The following is a 25,627-nucleotide window of genomic DNA, read 5'->3' as shown; positions in this document are numbered from 1 at the left end:
TATGTGTATTTTAGTCAATTTTTGTACAGGATTAGGATAGGTAATTACGTATAGGTACATTTTAAAATATTTGTGATTACAGCCAGGCTGGCTCAAAATCGGAAATATAAATAAATTATGTCTATTTTTAAAGTTAAATAGGTCAATTTTATTAAATCCGGTATAGTTGTTTTGTTTGTAAATACATAGTTTTATCTGTAATTTATTAATTATTTTAAGTTGATACTAATCCAAATAATAAAATAGTACTAACATGCTAGAAAAGCGAGCAGTGTTTTTATCGCAAAGTAAAATAAGTTTGTATATAAGTATTATGCTGTTTACTTCGTTTTTAAACCTATTTAATATACTTCTAATTATTACTAAAGTTTTAATTCTTACACCACATCGATTTATCACAACCATATTAATTTAAGGAAAAAAATCCATATTTTGACAATGAACTTCCGCTCGTAACAAAGCAAGTGACATAAAAACTGGGCAGCACACAATATCATGTGTTCAGTGTATAACGGTGTTCCCAAGGTGAGTACTCGAAGATTAGTCACCTATCGCTATCAGTGTAGTGCATTCGCCCGGTCAAAACGGCTGTGTTGACGCGAAAAAACTGTGAAAACCTAATAAGATTTTTTCCCCTCACTAGCTCGGAAACACGTGTTTTGTCCTTTAATACCAGCGGGTAAAAACGCATTTTATCCACTAGTGTGTAAAGTAATTTGACCTTGAATGAAGTCAAATTAACTGCTTTAAAATTGATAAAAGTAGGTACTACTTATAAAGATACTCTAATATACTTATAAAGATACTCTACTAATAAAGATGATTTACCACCTGTGGTTTACCACTTGTGGTGTTTACTGGTAGCAGTGATAATAGTTATTTGTTATACAAGGGGGCAAAGTTGTATTTTAACGCCGAGTGTGGATTTGAAAAACGAGCAAGTGAAAGGATTCTATAGTTGAACCACGAGCGAAGCGAGTGGTTCGAGAATAGAATCCTGAACTTGCGAGTTTTTTAACACACGAGAAGTAAAATACATTTGCACCCGAGTGTAACACAAAACTTTTCCCCTCACTATAGCGAGGAAACTACAACGCAAAAAATGCGTTTATCACTGCTTCCAGTAATTCCACAGGTGGTAAATCATCTGTATTACTAGATTCACCTACTTTTATCAATTTTATAGCAGTTAATTTGACTTTATTCAAAGTCAAATTACTTTACCCACTAGTGGATAAAATGCGTTTTTACCCGCTGGTATTAAAGGACAAAACACGTGTTTCCGAGCTAGTGAGGGGAAAACGCATTTTTTGCATCGTAGTTTCCTCGCTACTGTGAGGGGAAAAGTTTTGTGTTACAGTCGGGTGCAAATGTATTTTACTTCTCGTGTGTTAAAAAACTCGCAAGTTCAACTATAGCATCCTTTCACTTGCTCGTTTTTCAATTCCACACTCGGCGTTAAAATAAAACTGTGTCCCCTTGTATAATAAATAACTATTCTGTACGTATTTGGAAACTCACGTCTAAAAAGATTCGCGGAGTAAATATAGGTCTAATATATTGATTCGAGTTGATCGTTCACATGAATGACATAGTTTGAGGAATAACGCGGAGATATGTTGTGAATTATTGATTTTGTGTTTTTCGGTTTTTTTTTTTTTAATAAGTTTGACGTGTCTGTCTGTGTGTCTGTCCGTCTGTCTGTCTGTCTGTGTGTGTGTCTGTCTGTGGCATCGTAGCTCCCGAACGGATGAACCGATTTAGATTTAGTTTTTTTTGTCTGAAAGCTGAGTTAGTCGGGAGTGTTCTTAGCCATGTTTCATGAAAATCGGTCCATTATGTCACGGTCGGGGGTTTTTTCAAAATTTTAATTTTGTGGTTAGGTTATTGCATAACAAAATGTAGCAGTGGCATGTTTTATTATACGCTAATGATCGTATTTCCAGTTAGGCCTGGCTTTAAAAGCTTCTATTTCTTTTTATTATCAGTGAAGTAATCTAAAATCCCATGAGAGTAGGTACCTACCAGCAGCGGCTGGTCCATACAAGCCGATGCCCACCGGCTTGCCTAAATTGATTACTAGTAAAGTACCTAATGTTGAAGGTAGGTTTATTTTTGCTTTGATGTTGCCTAGCAGAAATTTTCACCAGCCGCCACTGGTAGGTACCTATATTTAACGCCCATATGAAATACTAGTGCAAAAGATTAGTGGGGAGAAAATGGTGTGCTCTCTTGTGTCCAAAACACTAGGATACCTACCTGATGTAGCCGATATCTGAAGTACTTCTAAAGTGTCTAAATAGTTTTTCAAGTTTTGGCAATAGGTACTATGCGAAGTGAATTGAGCCCAATCCCCGATTCGTATTTAATAAATTGCTATGCCTTTCAATTGGTTTTGATACGACTTTACACTGCCAACAATTGTCTACTAGAAACAGCATTTCCAGGAAAGTATCAAGAGTTGAATTAACTATGTGAAAAGTGTTTACCATTCGGTATCTAATCTCTCGGCAAAAAATGATTACTGAAATGAAAACCAAGTGCATTAAAAAAACAACCGTATCGTTATTCGAATGAGTGCAAAGTTACATTGGATACTTATTAGTTAATTTTTGGTGGCATCGTGTGAGATGGCGGAGGATAAGTTAATATGGAGTATCGTGCTGGATTTCTTTATTTTATGTTGTTGTAAGTATTAAGTATTTTTTATTTTTTATTTATTTTGTTTAATTATCAACATATCACTATCTTTCCCACATAAATTGAGTTTTATCTCGTGTTTATAAAGTTAAAATACTGCTATAAGGAAGTTGCCCCAGTTTTAGAATAATCTACAATCGATTGATAACCTCATATTACCTGTGGAGGAGAGGAGAATCGAGAATGTCTAGATAAATATATCAGGGTACGTTGCCGAATGGCACAAACGCGCATGAAACGAAACGCTCGTAGATATATATCTCTCTATCGCTCTTGAGTATTGGCGTGACAGAGGCAGACTACCTTTTTTCGTTTTCGTTTCGCGTCGCAGAAATGCCATTCGGCTACGGCACCAAAAAAAATGATTCCTTTGCAAACACTTCAGTCAATGTTTATTCTCCTTGGTCCAAGGTTCTGTTGTAGTACTGATTGGGTTCGATGAATTTCAAATTACATGAAATTGTTGTGTGTCGTTCGATTTTTTTGATATTCCATACCATAGATAGTAAAACCCTTTCCGTCTATGTCTATGACTAACACCACGAAATGTTTTTATTTTCAGTGGCATCGCCTCTGCTATACTTCCAATTCTGGAGTAAGCCGGAGCTGGGTGGTTTCTTCCCGGATGACCAGAGCCTCAACCTGCCGTACAAACAACAGACTGTCCCCGAAGTAGTGCTGGCGCCAGTTGGGTTCCTCCTCGTCATTGCCACGGTATAGTACACATATCTATAACTACCACTGTGGCTCAATATCCGCGGGGGCACCTTGAAGATCGCCAACCAAAAAGCTGTGCTGGCTGGTCCCGGCTGGCTTCCTTCTTGTCATTGTGACGGTCGGATCTTGACTCTTTAAAAAATTATTTTAAAAAGTTCATATATTGTATTGGCATAAGATTCTTTTGGAGGTCGGTAAAGATGTTTAATGAAAGATTTATCCTATCTACACCTCAAAATTACACCGTTAATGTTCGAAACACTTCTTAGATCCTGTTTCCTTTCAAGCATTATAAGTTAAGCTTTTAAGTAATTATCTGTCTAATATAAGATCTACTTAAACTTTGATTTTCCCGTTGCGCCTAATTAACAACAACGTCTAAACATGGCACTTGTCTGTCTTGCATTATGTATTCATTTCCGTCCTTTGTTTAAATGTGTTTTCTTTTGTTCTCAACTAAGTTAAGAATTCATTACAAGTCAACCAAAATAATTATTCGGATTGCATATGATATTATTGTTGCAACCAAACGTTTTGATATGTGGAGTGTACTAAAGCATGGTTTGAAAACGTTCGCGTTATAAAAACGACTTGAGTACATTAACTTTTAGCACACATTTTACTAAACTTTTATTCATATTTGCTTGTAAAAGTGTTCGATGAAAATATTACGGAAAGTGTTCAAATTCAAATAATATTCACATATTTCCGTAACACTATTTAAGTTTCAATAATTAATAATTTAATTTTGGTGGTACATTTTATTGATTATTTATTCGTGGATGAAACAAATATCACATATGGCATATGGCACAATTGGCCACATTGACCTAAACGTTTTGTTAACCTCTTTTCCAGATATTAATCGTGGAATACGTTCGAGACAAGAAGGGCTGGAGCGTCGGTGAGAAGTTCCTCTGTGACCACCTGATCCCCGGCTGGGTGTGGATCAGCTACATCACTATTGGGGTCTTCACATACGGCGCAGTGGTACAGCAAGTCACTTCGGAGATATTGAAGCAAATCATTGGAAGACTGAGGCCATATTTCATTGATGTAAGTTACATGAGTCTCTTTGGTCTCTAGGGACCGTGGACCGGTTGAGTATGGGTTAGCTACATCACTATTGGGATCTTCACATACGGCGCAGTGGTACAGCAAGTTACTTCGGAGATATTAAAGCAAATCATTGGAAGACTGAGGCCACATTTCATTGATGTAAGTTACATGAGTCTCTTTGGTCTCTAGGGACCGTGGACCGGTTGAGTATGGATGAGCTACATCACTATTGGGATCTTCACATACGGCGCAGTGGTACAGCAAGTTACTTCGGAGATATTGAAGCAAATCATTGGAAGACTGAGGCCACATTTCATTGATGTAAGTTACATGAGTCTCTTTGGTCTCTAGGGACCGTGGACCGGTTGAGTATGGATCAGCTACATCACTATTGGGATCTTCACATACGGCGCAGTGGTACAGGAAGTTACTTCGGAGATATTGAAGCAAATCATTGGAAGACTGAGGCCACATTTCATTGATGTAAGTTACATGAGTCTCTTTGGTCTCTAGGGACCGTGGACCGGTTGAGTATGGATCAGCTACATCACTATTGGGATCTTCACATACGGCGCAGTGGTACAGCAAGTTACTTCGGAGATATTGAAGCAAATCATTGGAAGATTGAGGCCACATTTCATTGATGTAAGTTACATGAGTCTCTTTGGTCTCTAGGGACCGTGGACCGGTTGAGTATGGATCAGCTACATCACTATTGGGATCTTCACATACGGCGCAGTGGTACAGCAAGTTACTTCGGAGATATTGAAGCAAATCATTGGAAGACTGAGGCCACATTTCATTGATGTAAGTTACATGAGTCTCTTTGGTCTCTAGGGACCGTGGACCGGTTGAGTATGGATCAGCTACATCACTATTGGGATCTTCACATACGGCGCAGTGGTACAGCAAGTTACTTCGGAGATATTGAAGCAAATCATTGGAAGATTGAGACCACATTTCTTTGATGTAATTGTAAGTGACATGAAGACCTAGGTCTTCGGTTGGGTGTGGGTCAGCTACACCACTATTGAGTGGGATCTTCACGTAGTAGTGCTGTGGAACAGCAAGTTACTTCGGAGATATTAAAGCAAATCATTGGACGATTGAGACTGCATTTCTTTGATGTAAGTTACCATTTCGATATTATTATTATGTATGTTGAAAGTCGTATCGGTCCGAAAATACTGCAAGCGACAGTTCATTCCATAGTTTAGCTCTGCGAGGCAGGGAATTTCTGGAGAAACGCACATTTGAGGACAGCCAGCCATCTAAAGTAATAAGTGATGGAGATGGAAATGTCGCGAACGGCGATGGCGGAATAAAGCGGCAGGGATTAATCCGAACAATTCCTCGGACACCTACCTCTATTACTGTTAAATATTTGTAAGCCATTAACCTTTTTAGGGTTCCGTAGTCAACTAGGAACCCTTATAGTTTCGCCATGTCTGTCTGTCCGTCCGTCCGTCCGTCCGTCCGTCCGTCCGTCCGTCCGTCCGTCCGTCCGTCCGTCCGTCCGTCCGTCCGTCCGTCTGCGGATAATCTCAGTAACCGTAAGCACTAGAAAGCTGAAATTTGGTACCAATATGTATATCAATCACGCCAACAAAGTGCAAAAATAAAAAATATAAAAAAATGTAAACCCCCCCTACATGTAAAGTGGGGGCTGATATTTTTTTTTCATTCCAACCCCAACGTGTGATATATTGTTGGATAGGTATTTAAAAATAAATAAGGGTTTACTAAGATCGTTTTTTGATAATATTAATATTTTCGGAAATAATCGCTCCTAAAGGAAAAAAAAGTGCGTCCCCCCCCTCTAACTTTTGAACCATACGTTTGAAAAATATGAAAAAAATCACAAAAGTAGAACTTTATAAAAACTTTCTAGGATAATTGTTTTGAACTTGATAGGTTCAGTAGTTTTTGAGAAAAATACGGAAAACTACGGAACCCTACACTGAGCGTGGTCCGACACGCTCTTGGCCGGTTTTTTAAGTAGAATTTTGTATTTTTTTTTCAGTTTTGACAAAGGCTAAAACATTGTTTACAGTAACGGTAAATAAGTGGCTTATACTGGAGCGAAACCCAAATTAGACATACAAAGATACAATGGCCACGCGTCATTCGCACTTTGGTGTCATTTACTATAACGGGTGTTGTCGATTCTCTGTCGATTTTGTATACTGTTATCTTGTTTTGAAATTACCCATTGTTCAGAATATATAGGCAATTACTACAATATTGTCACACTTACTAAATAGTAAATACATTGCTCATTATAGTTCTTATTTTGATTATATTATGTGATTCTAGGGTGAGCAGGCATCTTCTGGGCGAGCTCAATCCATCGTAGGGCACGTCTTTGCCTTTGGCTAGTCTGTGACCAAGAATAGCACATTTATAATAATAATATTAAAAAAACACAAGATATAAGAAGAATCCTCAATTTTATGTAGGTACTAGCTTTTGACCGCGGCTTCGCTCGCGTTAAATTCGTTAATTGCGGAATGCTTCATACAAACTTCCACCCTCAAGACGGACAGATAAACAGACACACACATTTTCCCATTTATATCAGCATGGATGTATGTTTGTAGTTTGTATAACAGACCAAAATAATAACATCATCATAAAATTCTAACACAGTACCTAATCCCAACCCAAATAAATATTATTTCTCCTTTTCAGGTCTGCCGTCCGGTCTACAACGTGTCAGACCCGGCCAATGCCAACGGCTTCATTCAGGTCTACAGCTGCACAGACCCGAACGACTCCCGCGTTAAGGAACTCAGTCTGTCCTTCCCCAGTGCGCATGCTAGCTTCGCTATGTACGTTGCCGTGTTTTATATGGTGGGTATTATACTGCTGAGTAGATATTTTTCTTGTCGCATCAAAGATGGCTTTATTCTGATCTACAACTGCGCAGACCCGAATGTCTCGTCATCCTTATCATCAAATCCAAATATCTTTAAAAAATACGCCTGTTTTTCATAGGGGTGAAGGTGACTGCTAGATACGACAAATCTAAAATAGAATAGATAAAATAAAATGACTAAATAATTAAAGTGACTTTACCTTTTTGTTGGACGTGGGAGGTCTTTGGAACTTTGTTAAATCATCCGAGGGCACTTCTGATTAATATAAATTAATATTAAAACGATACATATTTATACTTACACGAGACATGACACGAACAATGTCATGTTTACGATTGGACGTGGATTGTAGATTGACAGTTGAAAGTAGATTGACGTTTTCAAATTTTGAATTCCATAGACATTTAGGCCTGATTTAGACGGCGTGCGAACTCGCATGCGATTTTAGTTACATTGCGGGCTGTCGAGGTTAGATTAATTTTGCACAGCCATCCAATACCGCAATGTAATAAAACTCGTATGCGAGTTCTCGTACCGTCTAAATGTGGCCTTAGACATTCAACTTTCTGTCTATATTAGCTGTAGCTGTCAAGCTCGACTAGATTGCACATATAACCTCCTTTCAATTTCTCTTCTTGTCCTAAGGGCCACTTGTACCAGTACCACCCGCTTAACTCAAGGTTATAAGGTTATAGTGGGCTGTCAACTGTCAAATTCCATATAAAATGATGGGTTAACCTCGGGTTAACCCTGTATTTTCGGATAGTGCAAGTGACTCTAAGGCTTATCCGGTATCTATGATCGGCTCTCCTTGTCCATTTTCCACTCCTATCTTTCAGGGGGGTTACCATGACGTGCTAAAGCCGTTCAGTTTAGGTTGAGAGAGAGGGACGGAGCTATGTAACTGCCATAGCTGTGTCCCTTTCTCTCAACCTAAACTGAACGTCTTTAGTACGTCATGGTAACCCCCCTGGTCCTTCTGGGCCGTTGTTTTGAAACAAATATATACATTTTTATTAGACTTATATTGACCGGGATATAGACCGTGATTACCTTTTTGATCACAGCTCTCTACACAACTTTGACATCCACACGCCTTCTTCAGTTTTCCGTGATCACGATGCATATAGTTAACTCCGTCGAACTATAGGAGCTTGGTAGAAACCAAAAACCGGCCAAGAGCGTGTCGGGCCACGCTCAGTGTAGGGTTCCGTAGTTTTCCGTATTTTTCTCAAAAACTACTGAACCTATCAAGTTCAAAACAATTTTCCTAGAAAGTATTTATAAAGTTCTACTTTTGTGATTTTTTTCATATTTTTTAAACATATGGTTCAAAAGTTAGAGGGGGGGGACGCACTTTTTTTTCCTTTAGGAGCGATTATTTCCGAAAATATTATTATCATCAAAAACCGGCCAAGAGCGTGTCGGGCCACGCTCAGTGTAGGGTTCCGTAGTTTTCCGTATTTTTCTCAAAAACTACTGAACCTATCAAGTTCAAAACAATTTTCCTAGAAAGTATTTATAAAGTTCTACTTTTGTGATTTTTTTCATATTTTTTAAACATATGGTTCAAAAGTTAGAGGGGGGGGGACGCACTTTTTTTTCCTTTAGGAGCGATTATTTCCGAAAATATTATTATCATCAAAAAACAATCTTAGCAAACCCTTATTCATTTTTCAATACCTATCCAACAATATATCACACGTTGGGGTTGGAATGAAAAAAAATATCAGCCCCCAGTTTACATGTAGGGGGGTACCCTAATAAAACATTTTTTTCCATTTTTTATTTTTGCACTTTGTTGGCGTGATTGATATACATATTGGTACCAAATTTCAGCTTTATAGTGCTAACGGTTACTGAGATTATCCGCGGACGGACGGACGGACGGACGGACAGACAGACATGGCGAAACTATAAGGGTTCCTAGTTGACTACGGAACCCTAAAAACAATCTTAGCAAACCCTTATTCATTTTTCAATACCTATCCAACAATATATCACACGTTGGGGTTGGAATGAAAAAAAATATCAGCCCCCAGTTTACATGTAGGGGGGGTACCCTAATAAAACATTTTTTTCCATTTTTTATTTTTGCACTTTGTTGGCGTGATTGATATACATATTGGTACCAAATTTCAGCTTTATAGTGCTAACGGTTACTGAGATTATCCGCGGACGGACGGACGGACGGACGGACAGACAGACGTGGCGAAACTATAAGGGTTCCTAGTTGACTACGGAACCCTAAAAAGGTAGCCACTTTCCCCAATCATTTTTTGTCGGTGGCAAACAGGTATACGGCCCGCCTGATGGAAAGCGGTCACCGTAACCTATGGACGCCTGCAACTCAAGGGGTGTCACATGCGCGTTGCCGACCCATTAGGAACTTGCACTCCTTTTTTGAAGAACCCCTATACTGTAGTTCATCGGGAACACCTCGACAGAGAGAGCTCATTCCACAGCCGGAGCGTTCATGGGAGGAAATTCCTCTGAAACCACACGGTGCGCGACCATTTAGGGTGCAAGTGTGTGGATGAGCGCCCTGTCAATATAAATCCAATGAAAACAACCGTGAATTATTCAAACCTGTTAATGTACCTACATACACATATTTCAGATATATCTGCAACTGAAATGCAAATGGCGGGGTTCGAAGCTGCTCCGACACGCAGTTCAGTTCCTCACTTTCTTGGCTGCGTTATACGTTGGCCTGTCGAGGGTGGTGGAACATTTTCATCACAGGGATGATGTTGCTGTCGGCTTTGTGATTGGTGCTGTCGCTGCAATTTTAACGGTATGTCCTTTTACTTATCATTTACATTACTGTCATCATAATCCACTTAGGGCCACTTGCACCAACGAAAATTTTTATATGAAATTTGACAGATGACAGCCCACTAACCCTGAGTTAAGTGATTGGTCCACTTGCACCAATGAAAATGGAAGGTTATTTTTTTGTGGGCTGCAAGATACAGGCCTAGCCTAGTTTGGAGTCTACCGGACATTGCATGTGTGTAAAACTTTGTGTTTTTAACCCCCGACGCAAAAATGACGGGGTGTTATAAGTTTGACGAGTCTGTCTGTGGTATGTCTGTCTGTCTGTCTGTATGTCCGTTTGTCTGTCTGTGTGTGTGAGTGTGTCTGTGGCATCGTAGCTCCCGAACGGATGAACCGATTTTGATTTCGTTTTTTATGTCTGAAAGCTGAGTTAGTCGGGAATGTTCTTAGCCATGTTTCATGAAAATCGGTCCACTATGTCGCGGTCGGGGGTTTTTTCAAAATTTTAATTAATTAATATATTTGCTTAATATGGAATTTGACAGTTGACAGCCCACTAACCTTGAGTTAAGCGGGTGGTGCAAGTGGCCCCTAACTGAAAAATCATCGAAAGACTTCGCTCCTATCAAGTTGGCTTAGTAAACTCCTTACCTGCGTTGTTTTTAACCCCCGACGCAAAAACGACGGGGCGTTATAACTTATAAGTTTGACTTGTCTGTCTGTCTGTATGTCTGTCTGTTAGTGTGTTTGTCTGGCTGTGGCATCGTAGCTCCCGAGCGGATTGAACCGATTATTTTTTTTTGTTTGAAAACTGAATTAGTCAGGAGTGTTCTTAGCCATGTTTCATGAGAATCGGTCCAATATGTCGGGGTTTTTTTCAAAATCTTAATGCTGTGGTTAGGTCAGTTCAAGGGAGAGATAATAAGAGAGATTTTTAACGGGATTCAGATTTGGTGATATTCTTGAGATACTTTATAAGTATGTGTAAAGGTAAAGGTAAAGGTAAAGGTAAAGGTAAAGGTAACCTTATCCTGTCTTCGTTATACTCGTATGTTGACTAGATGGTCGTCGAACACTTTAATTAATTTAATTAATAGGTTACGGTTAATAAGAGAGATTTTTAACGGTATTCAGATTTGGTGATATTCTTGAGATACTTTATAAGTATGTGTAAAGGTAAAGGTAAAGGTAAAGGTAAAGGTAACCTTATCCTGTCTTCGTTATATGTTGACTAGATGGTCGTCGAACAATTTTGTTTCATCATTCTTAGAGGTTGATGTTGCTATTGTGGTTCAATAGGCGCTGTCGTAGCTATACTATTTAATGGTATACCTACTTCGCTTTAATTATCATGTGATCATAATAGGAACAATATTATTATGTTTCAATATCCATACTAATATTATAAATGGAAAAGTGTATGTCTGTTTGTTTGTCCATCCTTCTCGGCGAAACGGAGCGACGAATTGTCATGATTTTTTAAGTGGAGATAGTTGAAGGGATGGAGAGTGACATAGGCTACATTTTGTCTCTTTCTAACGCGAGCAAAGCCGCGGGCAAAAGCTAGTACGCACATAAAATCACGCCTGTATTCCCAAAAGGGCTAGACTGAGCATAGAAATTGCTCAAGAAAGAAAAAACGTCCATTTATAAATAACCACAAAATTAGAATTTTGAAAAACCCCCGACCGCGACATAGTAGACCGATTTTCATGAAACATGCCTAAGATCACTCCCGACTCTCAGCTTTCAGACAAAAAAACTGAATCTAAATCGGTTTATCCGTTCGGGAGCTACGATGCCACAGACAGACACACACACACAGACAGACAGACAGACAGACGGACGGACGGACGGACGGACGGACGGACGGACGGACGGACGGACGGACGGACGGATGGACAGACGGACAGACGGACGGACGGATGGACAGACGGACAGACGGACAGACAGACAGACGTGTCTACGTCAAACTTATAACACCCCGTCGTTTTTGCGTCGGGGGTTAAAAACGAGCTAAAGCATCAATTTGCATTATTTGAAACGTTATTTTCAGGTGAAATTCGTGCTGAAACCCAAGAAGTACATGCCCGGGACGTGGCAGGAGACACCGCAGCAGAACATCCTTCCACGGCCGGTGTTGGCCCGGTGACCTCACGGATAGAGTATATTGAATAGTATGATATAGAGTTATCAGTCAAGAGTTTCGAATGCAGCGCCATCTATTATTAAGTTACAACAACTAAAGGAACCTTTAGGCATGGAAAGTCACATATATATATAAAGTTGATGTAATCGTTCATCAACCAGTCACATAAATAACTATTTTACACGGACTTATCTGCCAAAAAAGATGTCAGTAATAAAATTTACAATTTAATTACACGTAATTAACCATAGAATGTCGTTCGCTAGTTTGCAGGTGGTACAGCGACATCTAGCGAAAAATTTGGACAGCAAAAATACTTATACATTTTACGAAAACAAGTCATTACCCACTTTGCGGGGGTAACAGTGACAGTGACATCTAGCGAACAAATTGCACTACGGCATATAATCGTTTCCTAAACATATCCTAAGTACATCGGATTTACTATCACGAATTCTATATAGTTTGTTGTGCATATGACAGATGGCGCTGTGTCGAACGCAAACTAGACAACGCTGTTTTTTTAGAGAACAGTTTATAAGGGATTGGCATTCATAATAATTACGTCGTACGATACACGTGCGAAAAGGAAATTCGTAACTCGTGTCGATTTAAAACACTACCTTCGGTTGTGTTTTAATTTATCGCCACTCGTTACGAACTTCCTTTTTTCGCACTTGTATCGTAATGTACCATTTTACTACAGTGGGCTGGACTTGGCCCGCGGGCCGTACTTTGCACACCACTGGTTTAGTAAAATCGCTGTCAATAGAAATTGTCAACAATGTAAACAAACCATTATATAAAATATCAATATTTTAGCACAATTTTATTATTTTGAAGGTTGAGTATCATAATGTGAGATGAATTGATTAAATAACACATGGATTTAGTCAGTATCTGATGAGTTAGAATGGAAATTAAAGAAATTTTGACTACAAGGTTTGTTTACATTGTTCACAAATTCTATTGACGGCGACTTTATTTCCAACTGTTTTTTTTACTTCACAGAATCGAACTGAATTTTTAGGTTAATTTGTAAGTTCGCTTTTACGTGCATATTTTAAAAATGTGCTTACATAAATACATGCGTAAGATAATTCCATAAAATAGGTTTTTTGACGCTAAATATTTTTTACCGTTATTAAAACTGTATTTTACTGAAGTTCGAGTTTGTCGACAGATTATGTTTACATTTACAATAATGACTACATATAAGTATAAGTCGATAATACTTAGTACATTTCGTTATAAGACTTATAAGTGCGAGAAGTATGTCATTACTTCACGAGACCTGAGACATTTTGCCACGAGCGGCACGCGAGTGGCAAAACTCGAGACGAGTGAAGAATGACATTCTCGCACGTGTGACGAACGACGTTTTTTAATACAGTTGCGAAAAACACTACTACAACGAAATAAAACGATAAACAATCCGAACTCCCAATTTTCGCATTGACATTGACGTACCTATCTTTGAAGCTTTTAAACTTGCGTTCATATTTTCGTTTTTGATATCCATCCAACACAATTTATTTATTTCATTGTGTGCCATAAAAACATAAACATTTACGATTTGAGACAATTGTTTAATATATACCTACATTTTAATTCAATCGACCATTTATGCCTCCAAGTATTGCAAATAACATAAAATAATTATGACAAATCGCGCACGAACATATCACGCAAAAACATATTAAGGTTTTTGAACGTGCTTGCATTAAGTTGGTAACATTGGTAAGACGGGTAACCTATCGATGTTTCGAAAATCCTTTGTCCGATTATCACTTGTCCGAAAACGGTTGACAGAATTTTTATAATCCAAATACATTGTTTACCATATTTTTAAAATGTCGCTAGTTTGCTATGCCACATTATCGTTTTCCCGAAACTCTATAACCAGAAGAACGGTTGCCAACTTTATCATTTGACAACCAATTTGTTAACCACCTTTTCATAAATCCGATGCTATGTGACATCGAAATGTAATTTTCTCTAATATTATTTTATAGAAACTCAATAACCAGAAGAAAGGTTGCCAATCTTATCATTTGACAACCGTTTCGTTAACCACCTTTTCATAAATCCGATGCTACGCGACATCGAAATGTCATTTTTCCCTAATATAATTTTATAGAAACATTACAAAAAAATAGGTTAGGTTAGAAATGCGAACGGAAACAAACTTGCTAAAAGTGGGTTAGGTTAGGTTAGAACTGCGACAATACAGAAACAGACCCTTACCATAAGAGTGGGTTAGGTTAGGTTAGAACTGCGACCATACAGAAACAAACTTGTGCTAGAGAAGTGGGTTAGGTTAGAACTGCGACCATTCAGACACAAACTTGTGCTAGAAAAGTGGGTTAGGTTAGGTTAGAACTGCGACCATATAGAAACAAACTTGTGCTAGAAAAGTGGGTTAGGTTAGGTTAGAACTGCGATCATATAGAAACAAACTTGTGCTAGAAAAGTGGGTTAGGTTAGGTTAGAACTGCGACCATACAGAAGCAAACATTTGCTAAAAAAGTGGGTTAGGTTAGGTTAGGTTAGAACTGCGATCCTCACGGAAACAAACATTTGCAAGAAAAGTGGGTTAGGTTAGGTTAGAACTGCGACCCTCACAGAAACAAACATTTGTAAGAAAGTGGATTAGGTTAGGTTAGAACTGCGACCCTACAGAAACAAACCTTTGCCACAAACTCTTATGGCAAGAACTCATAGGTCAAGTAAGAACTGCGACCGTGAGGGTCGAGAACAAACTTTTGTTAGAAAATTAAGGATTTATTGAACTTTTGATATAGCGGATTAATAATATATCGAATTATAAAACTAAACGCCATACAAAATTCCTGTCAAATGATACTTAGGAATTTTAATAAGTGTTAATTCGAATTTCGAACTTTTGATATAGCGGTTAAATAATATTTCGGAATAAAAACTTTACGCGACAAAAAGTAGTTGTCAAATGACTCTTAGAAATTTTAATAAGTGTTGATTCGAATCATAAGCGAAACAAAATTACAGCGAAATAAGAATCGGGAAAATAATAAAGTACTTTCGGGCAAACAAAACTTAGGCCAATTAATAAAATGGGAAGCGTTTTCGGGCTACTAATAATCGACATTACAATTTTCGACTTTTTGATAGGTAACCGTAAGACGCCATTACTTATAATGACAGACGACGCGTTTCGTCATTTCACGTTCTGTTTACACGACTCATTATGAGCCACTTTTTCAAAGTATAAACCATTTTATAAATTATATTTAGTATGACTAAAAATAAACAATTACATATGAAAGATCAATGTTTAAACATTTAATCACTTAATAATATGTTTATAGTTTTATTTCGTCTTAGTAAAATAGACTAATATTAAAACAGCTCGGTATGTAGTCGTAAAATGGAACGCATACTTTTTACGCACTAGTGCGTAAAATACAACTTCTTGAGCAACTGTATTAAAAACTCTTTTAAGTGTAACTTTAAAAAGTATTTACTCGAAATCCAACAACAATAGTACTAAGCGGCCACATTCATAACTAAATTATAACTAATGCACTATCTCTCTCTCTCTCTTTCTTGTCTTGATACTTTCTTCTCTCACTGTTTAAGATCTGTATGTTCCGTGTCTGGTCTGTTTTGATCTTGTTATATATAGTTTTAAGTCTAGTTTTAATTACGGGTGCCCTGAAAATCAGTGTCGTGTCTCTTAGACACGGTCTACACTGAGCAGCATCCTATTTGGTACACCGGTTCACTCGTTTTGTATTGTGTTGTACCTGTGTTTTTCTTATACCAAATAAATATTTTTTCTTTCTTTCATATTCAGGTGGCAAGAAACTTTTGCTCGAAAGATCAAATCAAAGAGCTTGATAATAACAGTCACTAAGTATTATTTCTATTTTAAGTTAGTAACTAAGTTTAATTGTAATTCAATGTACATTGTACACCCTGAGTTTACACTGTGTGCTTCACAAGTATCAATTAAGTATGACTAAGATTAAGTACAATTTTGATATACATTTTGTACGTAGGCGTTCCTATAATTCCGATGTGATGAATGCATTTTACATGAATCTACGTTTTAATTAATTACATTTTCTTATTTTCTACAAAAGAAAGTAACAATAACAAATAAACAAATCCACAATAAACTGATTACATTTTAAAAATGGCTGTTGTTTTAATGTTGTTAACTGATTGTAGGTACGAGCTTCGTAATACACGATGTAACATGACTCACTCATGAGGAACCCGAAAGATTTTATTGACGCATTTCTGAGTCCAATATAAGTAATAGTATTTTATGCAACGGGTGTTTAAAGGAGGTCAAAAAAGACAAGTGGCGTGGGTGACAATTTGAGACGAAGTCGTGACTCAGTTAAACACGTTACCGTTGCATACAATACTTTTTCTACGACATGCACTTAGTTTTAAATAGTTTTCTAGAATAACTTTCGTGAAACTCACACTGTTTCCTGTATCTTGAGGCAGTATCGTTATAATAATGCGTTGCCTTGCCATGGTTACAGAGCCAAACAATGCGTTTTCAATTTTTTCGTTACTGCGCACATGCGTGGAAAGCCGGCGGACGCTGGCTTTGGGGAATAGACTTTTATGTAGGGTTTAAGGATCTATGCACAACCCTGTAAATGACGAATAATAGTTCGGGAGTAGAAAAAAATTTTTATAGAGCTTAAAAGCTGCCAAAAAAGCATTGTGTTTTATTTATTTTGAATGTAGGTATGTTCACCTAAAAAGTAAATGCAATGTACTGTAAATATGGGTGCATGACAGTTAATGACAACCTGTCAACAATCGTAAAACGCGAGTGTGTTTGCAATTTTGCATTAGGTAGGTACATTGCGGACCGAATTATTTTGTATGCATATTTTTTTTATTTCAACTTGAAGTAAAAGTTATCTAATTACATTTCTTATATCATAATACTCACCACCGTTAGGAGATTCGCGCGTATTATCTTTACACACTGTATACGTAGCCTTTAATTCCTTCACGTTGGTGGTAATGTTTAGATAAGTAAGTAATAAAACCTTTGACATAGAAAACACGTGTTTAGAAATTATACTTTGGATCTAAACGTAATAAACTTTGAACGTTCTGATTGATAGATCATTAATTTGTCTTGATAATTATCTAGAAAGAGCATAGATAAGGTCATTTCTCAAAATTTTGCCACCCCCACCTGTCAGTATGTTTATGTTAGAACTTTTTTTTTAGTATACAATATCTTTATAAATAAATTATCAATACATATTAAAAGACAGTTTTTACATAGAGGCCTGATGCTTTGAAATCGATTTATTTTATATTAATGAAATAAATAATAATTGTAACTAAGTTTTGTCGTTCACCTTCCGTGTCCCAACGCGGAGTACTCATGTTTCGAGTTGTTAAAAGTACACAAATTATTAACTTTACTTACCTTTATTGCTGTATTTTATTTGCATATATCCTTAACTTTTAAAACTAGAGTATCTGATAATAATATTACACTTATGTTCCAAGTTATTTGGCTTTAAAGTTTGTCCACGGCCGTTTTTGTCGTTGACCTGTCGAGACAAACTCGCAAGCACTGTGCGATCCCTACTCAACCTCTGCCGCCCCACCCCGCATGAATCGAAGCCGCCAGTATCGGCCATCACCTGCAAGCAACGGCACGTGCTCACTACGCCTTGATTAGAAAATAGAAATTTTTAATTACCTCGAACGGGAGTTTGTAACGGGTAAGTAGTCGTTATTCTGTCAATCATAAACTGGTTATTGTTTGAGATAATGCATTAACTGTAACATATGTTTCGTATTTTGTTGCTTATTTTTAGGCACCTAAATATTTAGTTCGTTCGGCAAATACTTTTTGAGTTTTGGCGAAATAACTGGCATTTTGTCGGTCACCTGTGCATCGTTCACCTGGCTAAAATAGGCAAGTGAACGACATTTTGGGACAGGGTGATGACAAGAATGATAAATTTACCAATCGTAATAATACTTTTTTACACCTTCAATATTTGTTTTGTGCGTTAAATGAGAAAAGTATTACTGTTATATCGGTTTAGGCTGCATTTCTCAAAGGATTGTTGCTTTTTTGTGGTGTGTGTCCGTCACCTGTGCGATAAAGCCAGGTGAACGACTCAGTGACAGGAAACCGACACGTCGATCACTTGTCATAAGCCAGATGAACCATTACGAGGGGCGATCAATCGGATCAATAAGTAATGATAATGAGTATTAAAAGATAATCTAGAATACGAGTATTATAATAATAATAATAATGAGTATCAATCAGTCAACGCAGGGCAGCTTGTGGCGAGCTGTCGGGGAACAGCGACCCCACGTATAACCCGAGTGCTCCTGGGGAGTTCTGTTACCCGTAAGGCGGGTGGGTGGGACAGTACTCTCTACCTCTGGCTTGCCTTGGTTGGCTGTCCAGAGTGGGGTCGTTAGGGCTACATGCCCCAGGGGTGGAAGTGAAAATTTGCATAAGACGCGAGTTGGTGCAGTGGTTTAACAGCCACTGGGCAGAAAGCGGTGTACACCTCTCGACACCCTTGAGTTCTCACACCGGTGTTGCCCTTGAGCCATCTTGGATGTCGCTTTTTGTGGGGGCCCATCTTGTGGGGACGAGTCACCGTCTGCCGGAAATAAAATTGGATACCGTTTTATTAGGCAGGCGTCCGGTTTTTTATCCATAGCCCAGTATTTAGTCCATCACTTTCATCAAAATAGACCAGTTCATTTTGGATTCCATTAACTCTCAAATAGTCCATACACCCTGGCGGGTGTTGCCTCTGCGTGTGTCCCATGATACGGGCAAGGGCAACATCCGCTCGGTGTACCCCTTACATTTCATTAAAGTGTCGAAAGGGCCTCTACGTGTTGGCTTCGGCCCCGCGCACGCCTCCCAAAGGTCCGGAACACCATTGTTCCGTGATGGGAAAGACATACAAATGAGTATCCTTATATTTTTATAATTAAAAGTAACTCTTCTGTGATTTATTTACATATTTTAATTTTTTCATTTGTTTTTTGCCCCCTTTAAAAAATGAAATCTTAATTATAGTCTAAATACCGTGTCAGTAAGCAAGTGATTGCTTGAAGTGAAGTCACTTCATTATACTTCAGAGTAGCTATTATTTTATTATTTAAAGGTCGGGTATAAAATATTAATGACCCCCTTCCTTGAGATTTGGGCGGCGGTTAAAAACTATTATAATGCTGATGGGCAGGTGAATGACGTCCATATCAGGTGAATGACCACCAAACTACAGGTGATCGACTACGGACGCAGGTTAGCGACGCTTGTCGTTAACTTGTCAAATGTGTCATACAAATTTGTACTAATTTGTCGTTAACCTGCTGCTGTGGTCGATAACCTGTGTATATTTATCCTTCACCTGATCATGATGTCGTTCACCTGAATTTTAATCGATCATAACTTCTAAAATAATTAATTGATATCGGTGCCTTTGACATTTTTGAAATGTTTGAGACGCATTCAAACGATCCCTACAAATTTTTTTTTTAAATTGCGACATTTAAAAAAAAGCAAACCTTTCACCTGTCGGTGCCAAAATTTTGAGAAATGGCCATAAACTATTTTAGATTTTGCAAGTCATTTTGTTTTCGTTTATAGTACACGAGTCTATTTCAATAATAATATGATAGCTTATAATTTTAGATCTTAGGTATAAAATCCATACTTACATACTAATATTATATAAATGGGAAAGTGTGTGTGTCTGTTTGTCTGTCCGTCTTTCACGGCAAATCGGAGCAATGAATTGACGTGATTTTTTAAGAGGACTTAGTTAAAGAGATGGAGAGTGACACAGGCTGCTTTTTGTCTCTATCTGACCTCCCACTTCCCTATAATGGGGGGTGGAAGTTTGTATGGAGCGTTCCGAAATTTTCTCCGCGGGCTAATGCTAGTAATGTATAAACCTACATTTTATCATTGAATGTTAGATCATGCTGAAAATAAAAATGCAAATGGCAAACAAGTCTTTGGACTTGAAGATGTGTCTGCAAAAAGCGATAAAGTTGCTACCAAGAAATATAAGGTACAATGGTACATAAAGATTTGCCCCCTTATTCATAAAGGTACTCATAAGTATCATAAGTTATCAAGCCGATAAAGTTCGTTTGTCCCTTTCCGGCGTATTAGTGTGATAGAAAAGGACAAACGAACTTTATCGGCTTGATAACTTTAGAGTACGTTTATGAATAAGGGGGTTAAACTATTCGAGATGTCATGGTTTATACTATCAACTGTGCCACATGTGACCAGTAGCATTGTGGCATTCTACCTCTACTTACTAAAATTTGATCCAACTGTCAATTTGTTGCCTTGACCACAGAACTTTATTTATATAGAAGAAACAAGTTCATCTATTTGTATAGGGGCCGAGCGTGTCAAATTTTGTACTGAAGTTGTTTCTTGCCTGTAATTTTAAATATGTCTCAGGCTCTTGATTGTTCATAATTTTTGTGTTGTTGCAATTGAATATCACGTAACGAGGCATTTTTTATGTTTTGATTGACTTCAACTTACAAAAATTGACGCCCGAAAGCTGCAAGCTGCGATTAAAGACGGACAACTCAGTGGATTTCACTGAGTTCATTTGACACGCTAAGTAGATACGTTTGCTTGATGCCTTGACGTTGTTGGGGAACAGTGGAAACTTACGCCTTTACCCAGCAGAGGGGCGCTAAAGTAGGCTACTTAACTAAAAAACCTACCTTAATAAAAAAGATAAATTCTAAAGTTCAAATTTTTGCTAACAAAACGTCAATTTATAAATAGCCTCTATTTATGATAGACTTCGATATCTTACACTTGCTTACACTCAGATAAAAATATTTTCAATTGATACCTAAGTGATGAAATGTTTTGACGGAATAATATTTTATTAGGTTATCAAGTGTGGCGTATAATAATTTGAAAATGATGTGATAGTGAGTAAATGTCGGTAATGTAGGTTTATTGAACCTCGATGAACTGCCATCGCCATATTATGTTATTGTTTAAGATCTTTCGATATATGACGTCAAAAAGCGCAGAGTTTATCATTGTGCCACTGCCACACATACTTTGTAGGTAGGTCTAAAAAAGCGGTGATGGCCTAGCGGTAAGAACGTGCGACTTTCGATCCGGAGGTCGCGGGTTCGAATTCGAACCCCGGCTCGTACCAACGACTTTTCTGAACTTATGTGTTCTGCGACTTTCGGTGAAGAAAAACATCATGAGGAAATCGGACTAATTCCTCGGATTGGGTCGGGCAAGAAGGATGATGAGGTCTAAATTAGTAACCCTGCCCTACCCTACTCTACACTATTTCAGTGAAAGAGTATTTTTTAGGGTTCCGTAGTCAACTATAGTTCAGCGATTCCCGTCAACTTTGTACAAAAATTAAGGGAAAAGTTAAATTTGTTTTTATTAATTCCTATTTTGTTACCAAGATTTTGTTGATGAATTGAGATTTTATTAAGTTTTATTTCGTCATTAAGGTTCTCTAGTATCTATATTTTCTTAATTATAACAATTATCCTGTATATATCTTACGAAAGTCGAATTATATTACTAAATGTTGGTAACAAAATAGGATCAATTAAAATTTGCTGACGTGGCATTGTACAAAGTTGACGGGAATTGCTGAGTTAGGAACCCTTATAGTTTCGCCATGTCTGTCCGTCCGTCCGTCCGTCCGCGGATAATCTCAGTGACCGTTAGCACTAGAAAGCTGAAAAAGTGGCAAAAAATGTTTTGTTAGGGTACCCCCCCCCCCCTACATGTAAAGTGGGACAGATTTTTTTTTTCATTTCAACCCCAACGTGTGATATATTGTTCGATAGGTATTTAAGAATGAATAGGGGTTTGCTAAAATTGTTTTTTGATAAAATTCATATTTTTGGAAATAATTGCTCCTAAAGTTAAAAAAAGTGCGTCCCCCCTCTAACTTTTAAATAATAAATAAATAAATAAATATTATAGGACATTTTTTACACAGATTGACTGAGCCCCACGGTAAGCTCAAGAAGGCTTGTATTGTGGGTACTCAGCAACGATATATATAATATACAAATACATATATACATACATAGAAAACATCCATGACTCAGGAACAAATATCTGTGCTCATCACACAAATAAATGCCCTTACCGGGATTCGAACCCGGGACCGCGGCTTAGCAGGCAGGGTCACTACCCGCTAGGCCAGACCGGTCGTCAAACCATATGTTTTGAACCATATGTTTAATAACCTAACCACAAAATTAAAATGTTGAAAAATCCCCCGACCGCGCCATAGTAGACCGATTCTCATGAAACATGGCTAAGAACACTCCCGACTAACTCAGCTTTCAGACAAAAAAAAAACTAAATTTAAATCGGTTCATCCGTTCGGGAGCTACGATGCCACAGACAGACACACACACAGACAGACAGACAAACAGACACGTCAAACTTATAACACCCCGTCGTTTTTGCGTCGGGGGTTAAAAAATGACATGACACTGTTGATGCCAACAAATTTATTTTTTCAAAATGTGTATTGACGTGATATTATGATATTATACTAATCCATACTTCCCGTGGGTGTCGTAGAAGGCGACTATGGGATATGGGTTAAATTGTGGTGCAGGCGAGAGGCTGGCAACCTGTCACTGCAATGTCACAGTTTCGTTTTCTTTTAACCCCTTATTTGCCAAGAGTGGCCCTGAAGCTTTAGTAGTTTCATGTGCTCTGCCTACCCCTTTATGGGATACAGGCGTGATTGTGTGTTGTATGTATGTAATCCATACTAATATTATAAATGGGAAAGTGTGTGTCTGTTTGTTTGTTCGTCTTTCACGGCAAAACGGAGCGACGAATTGTCGTGATTTTTTAAGTGGAGATAGTTGAAGGGACGGAGAGTGACATAGGCTATTTTTTGTTTCTAACGCGTGCGAAGCCGCGGGCAAAAACTAGTATTAATATAAGCATGTCATTTAAATTGTTATAATATTATTTGGGGAAAATATGATTTTGGCCTCTTCCATCAGGCTGCAAAACAGCGCCATCTAGTTTTAAGCCTAAAAGGCCCGTACATTTCAGGGGTACGCTTTTTTGTATGGGATTTGTCTGTCCCGTATTATGATATATGGTCCTTGGTTATAGTAATCATAATTATCTAGCCCTGCACGGGAAGCATGGTCGCGCGATAGACGATAAAATAGCAGGCCGTCCCTATCGCACTATTTGTAAGTGCGGTAGGGACGGCCTGATATTTTATCGTCTATCGCGCGACCATGCTTCCCGTGCTGGCCCGGCTTAAAATACACTTGATAAATCCAGCACATCTTATCATGGAAGTGATAGAATGAAGAACGGGGGTGGTGAAATTCGTCACTACTTTTAAAAAATCTCGTATCTTACGTTGTTCCTCAAAGTTAGAACGCAGTAAGTCTATATGCGTTCCATACATACTTACTACAATTTTCTTTTCATTGACAGGCGAAGATTTTTTTAAAGTAGTGACGAATTGTTAACCCGTCACCGCACAGGCAAGGGTATTCCCTTACTACGTGATGGTGCAGTTTTTTGCTAAGATCCCCCCCCCCTCCCCCTGTAGTTTTCACGTAGTATTTATAAATGGACAATTCAATAAATTTTTGCAGAAAATTGTTAAATAATAAATATTCGTGTACCTATGTAAAATTTACTATTTGATTTGAATGAGGCGTGTTTCTCATCTTTTTTTCCGACCTTTAAACAATGATTTTCATCTCATCACCTTCATCATCGTCACCTGCCTATATATGCGTCCCACTGGTGGCCACTGCTGGGCCACATTCCAGTTGTCAAATTATGTAGGTATGTATGTAAGTATCATGTAGGGCACATGACTCCGGGGGTCCAAATAATGAAATACTTAGATAAGCACGACGGACTTGTTTGTCCGATAACATCAAGGAAATCTTACGACGGAGGCGTGGCACTTGTGCAATCCGAACTGGGACGATAATATTTGTTGAAAGTCCGACTTATAATTGTAACAGATAGTAATAATATACAGATAACGTTAGTTGACATATAATATATGTTTGAGTTTGTTGCGTGGGTTAGGGTTAAAGTTGGAACCAGAGGCGCGGAATAAATAGTCCATTACGATACAAGAGCGGAAAACAGGAAATGTGAATTATGAATTATGAATTAAGCTTTAGAAGGCTTGTGTTGCAGGTACTCAGACAACGATATCCATACTAATATTATAAATGGGAAAGTGTGTGTGTCTGTTTGTTTGTCCGTCTTTCACGGCAAAACGGAGCGACTAATTGACGTGATTTTTTAGATGGAGTTAGTTGAAGGGATGGAGAGTGACATAGGCTACTTTTTATCTCTTTCTAACGCGAGCGAAGCCGCGGGCAAAAGCTAGTATATAATAATTATACAAATACTTGTATATATAGAAAACATCCATGACTCTGGAACAAATATCTGTGCTCATCACACAAATAAATGTCCTTACCGGGATTCGAACCCGGGACCGCGGCGTAGCAGGCAGGGTCACTACGCTCTAGGCCAAACCGGTTGTCAAAGATTAATTATATAGGTATAGTAGGTACATTACGATGCAAGTGCGCAAAAGAGGAAGTTCGAAAATACGACCAAAGGGACGAAGAGGAAAAAGACCTGACAAGAAATGAACCACTTTGCTCACTAGTGCGGCCAAAAAGCACCATCCGTACTGAAATTTATACATTACGGTACAAGTGTGGTTTCCTTTTCGCACAGTGTGTCGTAGATACGACGTTTTTCAGTACAGACAGTTTCGATCTGACAAAAATAACCCACTTCTCGCACTAGTTCGATAAAAAAGCACCACCTGTACTGAAATAGTACAATACGATGTGCAAAACAAAAATTCGAAACGAGTGGCGATAAATTAAAACACATCGGAGTGTTTTAAATCGACACGAGTTACGATTTTCCTTTTCGCACTAGACGTTTTTCAGTACAGACTACAGATGGCGCTCCGAAGTTTCAACCTGACAAGAATTGAACCTCTTCTCGCACTAGTGCGTAAAAAAAAGCACCATCTGTACTGAAACATATATTATAGGTACTTAACTACAGTCTTTTCCGTGCTTTAGGTATTTAAGATTAAACTAATACCCAATATGAGGGTAATGATGCAATTCACATGAAATACTGATTATAAATTACATTCATCTCACCCTCGTGTGATTTAATTTTAACCTTAAGTAAGTAATTCTATCTTAATGAAACGATTTAGATTGAGTGCTACTTTATATATTAATTACTAATTAGGCATTT

The 25,627-nt window shown here is 38.0% G+C and overlaps 1 protein-coding gene across 7 annotated transcripts; it reads left to right on the top strand.

The window, feature by feature from the left end:
• The first annotated feature begins 110 nt into the window (after nt 1–110).
• LOC125234735 (putative phosphatidate phosphatase) lies at nt 111–12,604 on the top strand. Of its 7 annotated transcripts, none has more exons than XM_048141122.1 (8): nt 111–609; nt 2,453–2,688; nt 3,263–3,414; nt 4,276–4,374; nt 4,537–4,635; nt 7,168–7,329; nt 9,976–10,152; nt 12,193–12,604. In XM_048141122.1, exons 2-8 carry the CDS (start codon nt 2,631–2,633, stop codon nt 12,286–12,288), a joined length of 843 nt encoding a protein of 280 aa, XP_047997079.1. In that variant the 5' UTR covers nt 111–609; nt 2,453–2,630; the 3' UTR covers nt 12,289–12,604. The 7 variants fall into 7 exon arrangements, with proteins under 7 accessions (XP_047997079.1, XP_047997077.1, XP_047997074.1 ...); XM_048141120.1 differs by having other exon boundaries at nt 2,448–2,688; XM_048141117.1 differs by having other exon boundaries at nt 2,439–2,688.
• The last annotated feature ends 13,023 nt before the right edge of the window (nt 12,605–25,627 follow it).

This window comes from Leguminivora glycinivorella, chromosome 16, assembly GCF_023078275.1.
Source record: "Leguminivora glycinivorella isolate SPB_JAAS2020 chromosome 16, LegGlyc_1.1, whole genome shotgun sequence".
Classification (NCBI taxonomy): Eukaryota; Metazoa; Arthropoda; class Insecta; order Lepidoptera; family Tortricidae; genus Leguminivora; species Leguminivora glycinivorella.
This window is presented reverse-complemented; position numbering and strand designations above follow the sequence as displayed.

Bases quoted from the DNA above. Each gene is read 5' to 3' on its own strand.
- LOC125234735 (XM_048141122.1), top strand. From the start codon at position 2,631: ATGGCGGAGGATAAGTTAATATGGAGTATCGTGCTGGATTTCTTTATT. The intron at 2,689-3,262 runs GTAAGTATTAAG...TTTTATTTTCAG, and splicing joins TTTCTTTATTTTATGTTGTT to TGGCATCGCCTCTGCTATAC. The intron at 4,375-4,536 runs ATCACTATTGGG...TGGGTTAGCTAC, and splicing joins GCTGGGTGTGGATCAGCTAC to ATCACTATTGGGATCTTCAC.